The 9,597-nt window shown below is 33.4% G+C and overlaps 1 protein-coding gene across 1 annotated transcript; it reads left to right on the forward strand.

Moving 5' to 3' along the window:
- The first annotated feature begins 201 nt into the window (after positions 1-201).
- Positions 202-5,046, forward strand: LOC133669251 (protein RETICULATA-RELATED 1, chloroplastic-like). Its single transcript, XM_062089316.1, has 8 exons — positions 202-778; positions 1,742-1,906; positions 2,015-2,107; positions 2,184-2,299; positions 2,985-3,083; positions 3,171-3,473; positions 3,611-3,775; positions 4,362-5,046. The coding sequence occupies exons 1-8, from the start codon at positions 407-409 to the stop codon at positions 4,642-4,644; spliced, it is 1,596 nt and encodes a 531-aa protein (XP_061945300.1). The 5' UTR covers positions 202-406; the 3' UTR covers positions 4,645-5,046.
- The last annotated feature ends 4,551 nt before the right edge of the window (positions 5,047-9,597 follow it).

The following is a 9,597-nucleotide window of genomic DNA, read 5'->3' on the forward strand; positions in this document are numbered from 1 at the left end:
GATGGAGAGACTGAAATTGAGAATAATTAAAATTATAGGGATCGATTGGAGATAAAAATATAGTTCGAGGAGTTAATCGACACTACGTATATAATTGGATGACTTCTCATGACTCTCAAACTTGAAACTCGCAAATCAACTCACTCACTCGCGATGAGTTTGTCCAATCCAATCCAATCAATCCCATCCATCCATCCATCAAAAACCCCACCCATCCTTCCTCCTCTCTCCCTCTTTTCTTCTCTCTCTAAAACCACCTAGTTTCTAGAGAGAGAAACACACGCCCCCTCCTCTGGTTTCCTTTGTCTTAGTCTACAAAGAAATGAGACAGAACCCTTCTTCGTCCTCGTACTAAATAAACAAAACCCTAAAAAAGTTGTCTTTTGTCCTCCAAAGAAGATTAAAGATGTCTCACTTTGTGTTCCAAACAACACAAATCCCTACCACAACCACCAAGACCACCTTAACTTTAAAACCCACCTCTCCGATTCCTCAATTGTGTCACCTGCGCGGTACTAGGAAGAGGGTTAATCATAATCACACCATTAAGTGCTCTTCTTCCTCCTCCTCCTCTTCTTGTCCGACAATTGATGGTGGCGGAGATTCTGTAGCCGGGTTGGAGCGCTGCTTTTTAGCCCCGTCTGCCCCCGTCTTGAATTCCTCTCCAAAGGGTGACTTCGGTCCGGTTATGAAAGGAAAATTCGGTTCTTTAGGTGCCGTTACTTTGGAAAAAAGCAAACTTGATTTGACCCAGAAGCAATCCCAGTCTACCCCTGAGGTTCTCTTCTTTTTTCACTTGCTTTCTGATTTAAATACATAAATTTCTTCTGAATTAAGCATAACCAATTTGGTGGTTTGGGATGTGTTTTTGGTTTTTTTTTTCCTCTCTTTAGTTTTCAGATTATAACCTCTGTTTCTCTTTGAGGATTGTCTTTACTCACATTGATTATTGAGGCTGACTTTGTTCCAGAAGGGCAGGGTGCTAACAGGATATAGTGAAGTGTGTCGTAGATTATTGATTTAGTGCTATATCATTGTAACTCGAACAGGGGAGAAAGGGAGGATAAGAAGTACAAAAAGAAGTGAAATCATAGATTAGAGTCTTGATGAAAGTGAGGGACCATTGCAAAGACATTTTCTTCCCACTCAATTGCTTACATGATGCTTGATCAGCCTAGAGCAGCATCAGGTCCTTGTTTTTGGAAAGCTAACATTAGAACATTTACTTTTAATATGGTCAACGAAACAATCACTCGTAATCCCCTTCACTCAATGAAACTTGACAAACCTCAGTGCAACAGAAACTTCATATGACACTAAGTAATTTTATTTCCATGAGTGTTCCCTCCTTGAATGACTGTTTTGCTTTTGCTTTGAACAGTAAAGTTCCTGTAATGGCTCAAAATTTAGTAGAAATCTTACTGATTTTCTATTTGAACTAAGAGCAAATGTTTGAAAATTCAGATTGAGCATGGTTTACTCATCATGCCCGAGTACAATGAAAAACCTGTACTTGTACATGGATTTTATTTAACGACCTATCATATTGGATTTACAATTGTTTCTCTACAGCGTGCAGTAAGCATTTAAGCTAGCTGCCTGCACTGAATTGCTTCACTCACCTCTCAGTAATTATGCGTGTGTTTGGTCAAATCTGTTTTCGGTATGCCTTTGTAAGAGTATTCAGTCACCAAGTTTGAAGGGTCAATGGCAAAGCCCTTAACATTTTTGATAATTTCAGGTAGCACTTGGGGGAGGTGGCGGAGATATTGGAAAGCATATCAATCATGGAGGTGGTGATGGAGGTGATGATGACGGTGATGATGATGACTACTTTGATGACTTTGATGATGGTGATGAGGGTGACGAGGGGGGACTATTTAGGAGAAGGATGTTTCTTGAAGAGGTTGGAATGCTGCCTAAGAGACTTATTAACACATCATTATGACGATGCAAGTATTCTCTGTGCAAATGCTTTTACTTGACCATAATTTCCATTTTTGTCTGCCGGCAGCTTTTCGACCGAAAATTTGTTGATGCAGTGTTGAATGAGTGGCATAAAACAGTGATGGATTTACCTGCTGGGTTCCGACAAGCTTATGAAATGGTGCAGTGCTTCTCTTATTAGTTTCTTTTTGAATGATGTTTCCGTGGTTAAGTATTTACTGTAATATTGCTTCCAGGGTTTGGTCAGCTCAGCACAAATGGTAAAATTCCTAGCAATAAATGCCAGACCAACAAGTACTAGGTTTATATCCAGAGCACTTCCTGAAGCAGTCTCTCGGGCATTTATTGGCAGGTAACTTGGATATGGTGCTCACCTGCCCCTGTTTTCATTATTGTTAACTTTAACTTAGTTTATCAATATTTTTGACTCTGTAAGTTATTCCTCTTCATTTGATCCATGGGAAGATGGGGGAATAGTAGTACACTTTAAGTCACCGGGCCAGGCTTCTCTGAACTATTGATAGTTTGTTTCACAATTTAAGCTAGCAGATTCTGCCATTCAATGTGCTAGATACTCATTTCCGTGCCATCTTAAAAAAATTATTCCTTTACCCGACATATTAGAAGTGTGGCACAGAGCCATGGATTGATTCATTGCAAAGTTGAGATATTTTCTTGTAAATGATTTCATACTTTACAACCTTCATGCAGCTACAATTTTCCATTCATTTTGTGTAGAGAGCACTTCCTGAAAATTTAATGCTCTGCAAAGCTGGTGGCAGTCTTGTCCTTGTAAAGTAGGGTCAAACATTGGTGGATAGACATTCTATCTTTACTATCAATGCTCAAGTGAATTTTGCATTATTTCCCCCCCTGCTTTTCTATTTGTTGCACTGTTTAATACTTTGAGTGTGTGAATTGTGCATCTCTCTCAATATTACCTTTCATACATGTATCAGATTTCCCTTTGACTATGCAACCAGGCAGCTCACTGTCAAGTTTTTAGATTTTTGAGGATTTGATATTCTGTTATGCAGGATGCTTGCAGACCCTGCCTTTTTATATAGGCTACTTTTGGAGCAGGCTGCTACAATTGGTTGCTCTGTTTGGTGGGAGTTGAAAAATCGCAAGGATAGGTATTTGTTACTGCCTGTTATTTTGAAATTCAAATATCTGCTCATTTGGTATTGAATTGATAAATAGTTTATTTGTTCTGATTATAGGATAAAACAAGAATGGGATTTGGCTCTTATAAATGTGCTAACCATAACAGCATGCAATGCCTTCGTTGTTTGGACGCTCGCTCCTTGTCGTTCTTATGGAAACACATTCCAGTTTGATTTGCAAAATACATTGCAGAAGCTCCCAAACAATATCTTTGAAATGAGTTACCCTCTTAGAGAGTTTGACTTGCAAAAGAGAGTCCATTCATTCTTCTATAAGGCTGCGGAGTTATGTTTGGTTGGATTAACTGCTGGGGCAATCCAAGGTTCATTGACAAATACTTTGGCCAGAAAAAAGGACAGGTAAGCAATGCTTCTGCTTTGGCTTTTCCTGTTTTGTATGAAGAATAGAAAAAGAAAAAGAATGGGCTAAACTGACTCTTTTCTGTAAATCAGTGTAGTTATAATGACTTTTGACGTTCTTTTTGCTTGTTTGGAAGGTTATCCGTGACAGTCCCACCTGTGAGTACCTATGCTCTTGGTTATGGTGCTTTTCTTGGACTTTATGCAAACCTAAGATACCAGCTATTATGTGGATTTGATAGAGCAGTGGTCAATCATTTTGATGTCATTGGAGTGGCATTGTTTTTCAGCACAGCTTTGAGGTTTGCTTTTAGACATGAATATTTCATATTTTTTTACATCCTCCTTGAGATTTTTTGTTAAATATTTTCCATGCTTTTGGATTGGCTTCATATTTCTTTAAATAGTACTGATACTGCATTTGCTTTGTTTTCTTCTGATGTTTGACTCATTCAATAATTTAGGGTCAAGTTATATCCAAATTTGCCTTAGTTCTCATGCCATCTTACTGCTGATGAAAGGGGATTAGGGGAATCATGCTATGCAGAAACCTCTTACAGTCAACTAAATGGGAAAAAAGAAAGAACAAAATAGAAGAGATGGAATGATAGAAAATTAAAGTGTCGACCCCTAGGCTCTAACTATTGATGTTTCTCTCACGATTCCCTTGGTTGTGTGCTTCTTTTTCGTTTGAAACCAAGTTTTAGTTACAACACATTTCTTGGTCACCAACTATATGGCATTATGTTTTTCTGTGAAACCGAGATTTGCTGTGATTTTGATCTGACTACACTACACTAACTTGCTTGGTTCCATTTTACCAGCCTTCAATAAAACGTGTGAAAATGCTCAGTTGCTGATATTCGTTGTGTTTTGCATCTTCCACAGGATTTTAAATACCCAAGCAGGAGAGACATCAAGACTAGCTTGGCTAGGGGTAGAGGCAGATCCCTTGGTTCAGTCAGATGACCTTTTGAAGGCTTACAACAGGTCTCCTTCTGCAGACGCTGACTCGTCATCTTCAAAATGGTTTATCTCTAAGAAAACCCTAGTTTCTGGGCTTGGACTCCTCGGCATAAAACAAGGCAATACTGATTCCATTAATGGGGAATCACCAGCACCAAAGGTCCGTAGAAAGAGGGTTGTTCGGAAGAAGGCGTCTGCAAGCTAAGTGTAATCTAGTTTGATTTAACTATTGTTGCGTCCAATCCTGCTCCCTTCAGATGACAGGAACTTGGGCATGGTCTTGGACGTTAAAAAGTAGGCCAATAGAAGTTTCACCTTTATCCCTGAGAGAGAGAGAGGGGGGAGGGGTGTTCAAATGGCACCAGCATAAGAACGTTCGCCTAGAGAATTTTATAGGGGGGAGGATGTGTTTAGATTTTTCTTCTCATTGTTTTGTTTTTGACGTTACAGCATTCCAAGTTGTAGGCCTGCACTCATAATTTCCATGAACTGGGAGTTTAATTGGAGCCCTTTTGTCTTGGCAGTTGTTAAATCAAGGGCCAATGCATGGCCCCTGCCTCTACAATTTTGTGCAAGCCAATTTTCAATTGAACAAACTATTTGATAATCTTGTAGGCATGGCCAAATGTTTATGGATTTGAGCAGGGATTCTAGCCCCAGTGGCGAAGAGAAATTGACCGAAATGCGACCTTTTCCTTTTCCAGCTACCAGCGCTTCTACAATCCTTGACATCTCCTTGTCAACGTCTAGCATCTCGCACGAGCAACTCTCTACGTGTAGACACGCACACACGCACAAACAGAGCTTTATTAACATGCTTTCATCAAGTGTTTTGTATGTGTAATACAATTTCGTCTGTACTTCAGAACTCTCTCTGCTCTCTTCAAAATCAAAATTGATGTTTTTTCAATATTATCATTTCATGTTATGTTTGCACGGTTATATATAACCTTGATTGTTTGTTTCAGGTCGTGAGCTACATTATATTTGAGATGTAAAAAGATGTCCTACATTATATTAATATTCGATTTGATTTTGTTGATAAAAACAATTTAAATAACGACAACCAAATTTAAAATAGAAACATAGAGGTAGGTTTCTTTTCTTTTTTTCTTTTTATTTTTTTTATTGTTCATGAGGTGTGAAAAAGTTCATTCCAGTCCTTGGATTTCTTTTTTTTTTCTAGTTTTGATCTTTGTTTTTTGAGGATTTCACGTTTCGGTTCTAAACTTTATTTGTTTTATATTTTAGTCTCTGAAACTTGAGAGGATCAGAGCAAGTCTTTAAGTAATCATAAAGAAGAAAGAAAGTGGTTGTCTAGCTATATTTCAGCAACTAAAAAAACTGATCTTGGTGTTATTGAGTTTTTATTTATGAGAGAAGTTCTATTGAAGTGTTTTTGAGCTTTCATCTCATTGTAAAAAGAAAATCAGGATTAAGTAAATTTTCTTTATTAGGTTAATTTTGTGTTTTCAACTTATTGATAAGTGTTTGGAGGTTATAAATCGGTTTATTAAGCTTTATATTGTTGACCCTACGTCATCCATATATATATATATATATATATATATATATATATATATATATATATTATGATAATAATATTATGAAAATTTAACTAATAACATGCTTGGTTAAGAACAAACTTTAAACAAGTTTTATATGAAAAATACATCCACAAGCATAACAGAAGTCCAAGAAGAAAGCAAAATGAAGACTTGGTTTAAGCATTCATTTTTAGTGCTCAATGTAAATTTTTACATTCTACTTGATAGCACAAATCAAAATTAATGCACGTAATTCACTTTGCATGAATTTTAAAGAATTGATAAAACAATTTTTAGAATTCATAAGGATTAAAATTGTCATAACTGGAATTCTACATGAACCAATGAACTATTTGATAATACCAAATGATTCGGTTGATTGTTTGTTCATCCATGATGAACACCTGAAAATTCTTCAGGAATCAATCGATAGATTGTCTTGGCCAATCTAAACTGTTCGATCATTTTAGCTGTTAAATGAACAATAATAGTTGTAAACAACTAGTTTTGTGTGTGTGTGTGTGTGTGTGGCTTGTCTAATCATGGAATATACATTCTCTACTTAATTCCATAATTAGACAAGCTATTCCATAGTTCTCTAGTTGTCTAATTATGGAATTAAGTATCTCTCTCTAGTTGTCTAATTATGGAATTAAGTAGAGACTTAATTCCATAATTAGACAACTAGAGAACTATGGAATAGCTTGTCTAATTATGGAATTAAGTAGAGAATGTATTGTCTAATTATAGAATCAAGTAAAGAATCCGAACATATATTATATACAAGCTATTTTAAGAGCAAAAACACTTCAAAATCATCAATCCTTAAACATATTCATATTTGTGTATTAAAATCTTCATAATCTTGCACAAGAGTATACATTTTTATTTTTACAATACTTAAACACTATCCAATCCATTAAGTACTATCTAGTAAGATATAGAGATACTTAGATTTTTAATTGTAAAATACACTCTATTAAGAGAGTAGTTCTATAATAACAAAATCATATTTGTAAACCCTTGAGAGTTTGAGAAAAATTCTTGGTATTGATGAGGTATTGTCACAAAGAAAAAATCTTGAAGAGAAAACATTTTAAAATGGTGTAAAAAACTTGGTGTGGACTCATCAGGTAGCAAATGTACTATTTGACTTGGACTAGTGAAGGAATACAATTTTTAAGTACAATTTGATACTTGAGGTGTGGGAACATGTTTGTCAAACTACGTTAAAAATCGAGTTTGCAATTTCTCTCCCTTATCTTTTATTTTAAGCATTTTAATTATATTGTTGGTTATTTTGTTTATTGTATTTAATTGAATTAAATTGTATTATTTGTTAATATTAGTGGAACATCTAATTCACTCCTACTTAGGTGTTATTGTTGTCTTAATTCTAAAACAAAAAATATGGCGTTTATTAGATGTTGTTAGGTGAAAAAATAAATTTTTGTGCCCGAAAAACCTTGGACCTAATTTCATTTTTTATGGTGTTACATTAATTGCCTCCCCATTCACCTAGTATATTTTTTTGATGGGAATGTCAATTTATTTTTTAATTATTATATACCTGATATGCAAAAATTTTTTCATGGATATTTAATAAAAATAAAATTTTTATTTGAAATATATTTTGACATGATTTTATCACATTAATTAATTTTTTTTCTTTAATCACATACAAAATATTGAGATATTATTTTGATTTTTTATATTAAAACTTACTTTCAAAATCATGATGAGTTTTTATTTTAAAAAATAGTGCTTATAATTAAAAAAACACATGCTTTTGTAAAAAAAATAAAGAGATGTATTAATATGAAAATAGAGTTTAGATTAAAGAGCTAACTTTTTCTATTTATTTCAAATGATTTTTGTTCATAACAATTTAAATATCACTGCTAAATATTCAAAAATCATGTTGCTAATAATAAAATCTTATGTCATTATTTTTAAGAAGATCAAAACTTTTTTTTATGATGATATTATCAATTATTTTTATGGATAATTATGTATTAGTTTGATATGAATTAATTTTAAAATTTTCTCATCAATATTAAATGAGAATGAAATATCTATTTTCTTAATTTTTTTTATCAAATTTATTATTCTCCTACTTTTCATATAGTGTGGAGAGATGATCAATTCATGATTTGTTTTAGTTTTTTAGGTGATAATCGCATTCATGATTATAATGTATTTTTACTTTAAAAACAATACTTTTCATGAAAAAAACATGTTTTCATTAAAATAAAAAAGCGTGAATAAGAAAATTAGGTTTTGTTTATAAAAAATATATGCCTTTTCCTTTTTGGTTCAAATCATTATAGTTTTTCTAATTTTTTTTATTGTTGTTTCTTTTATTCAATGAAATATGTTGCTAATAAAAAAATGTTTTATTGTAAAATAAAAAAAAATCAGGAAAGACAATCTCGATAAAAAAAAAAAAATTTCTCCATAACTTGATTTTTTATATTTCATGCAAGTGTCTATTTTATAGAATGATTAAATAAAAAAATAAATTTAATAAAGCAAAGTTATTAAACTCAGTCAGACTCATGATTTAGGTCACAAGTTGAACGGACGAACTCTGGTCGGCTAAGTTACACAAACACCTAGTAAGTCGATTGGATCATACCAGGTTAACTCCTATTTGATTTACTTTGAGATTTAGTTAGCGTGTATGGGTCACCATGTTAACTTGTCGAGCAAGACCAAATTTAGGAACAATGTTGAATAATTATATGCAATAGCATTTGAGCAATGAACTAGTTACTATAAACCTTTTATATTGAGTTGAGTCAAGTGTGTGGAAGGAATTTCTCTTTCTTTCTTAAGTTTTATATATTGGGATTGATGCAACCATATTATTCAATATTCTTACCTATATTTACTTAGTATTTTGTCCATGCTTTATATATAAAATGCCTTGATAATTTTTGTTTTATGTTTTGAAGGTACTTTTGGATGTAAGATTCAAAAAGAAGAAAATTGAAGATAAAATTCAGACCATGTTCCAACTCGTGTCGAATATTGTTAGATTTAATCTCTGATCAATGTTTTATGTAGAACATGAGCTGTAGAGGTCGAAATAAAATGATTCTAGCGCCATTAGAAAGCTAACATCCATATCTTTCTATACGTATATGGAAAGAAAAAAAGAAGAAGAAAGGGCATGGAAATCACAACCTTTAAGGCAAGTCTCACATCCTGCTAGTTTTGATCTTCAACCATTTTGACTTGAATATCTTGAGTTAAAGAAGTCCATTAGATGCAAACTCAATTTTGTTGGATTCCTGACTCAAAATTTCAGTAGAAAAAGAGCTCATATGAGAGAGATATGATTTTTCTAAGACAACCTATAAATTTTACCATCAGACAATTTTTTTAAAGAAGCAAGTCCAACTTACTTCTAAAGCATCCAAACCGACATGACAATTGTGTCTTCGTATGAAAAATGTCTTCATTTGGAAAATTTAACTTCTCTAAGTTCAAATTCAAAGCTTGAAGATTTTATGCAAGACTAAATATCTTTATTTGAGAAATTTAACTTCTCTAAGTTCAAAGTCAAAGCCTAAAGATTTTATGCAAGACTATTTTTTTTCTTTTTA

The sequence above is a fragment of the Populus nigra genome, chromosome 1 (assembly GCF_951802175.1).
Source record: "Populus nigra chromosome 1, ddPopNigr1.1, whole genome shotgun sequence".
Classification (NCBI taxonomy): domain Eukaryota; kingdom Viridiplantae; phylum Streptophyta; class Magnoliopsida; order Malpighiales; family Salicaceae; genus Populus; species Populus nigra.

What these genes read in the sequence shown, in the direction of transcription:
- LOC133669251 (XM_062089316.1), top strand. Translation starts at nt 407, where the DNA reads ATGTCTCACTTTGTGTTCCAAACAACACAAATCCCTACCACAACCACC. An exon ending in TCCGACAAGCTTATGAAATG is followed by an intron (nt 2,108 to 2,183) that starts GTGCAGTGCTTC and finishes TATTGCTTCCAG; the next exon opens with GGTTTGGTCAGCTCAGCACA. An exon ending in TCTCGGGCATTTATTGGCAG is followed by an intron (nt 2,300 to 2,984) that starts GTAACTTGGATA and finishes TCTGTTATGCAG; the next exon opens with GATGCTTGCAGACCCTGCCT.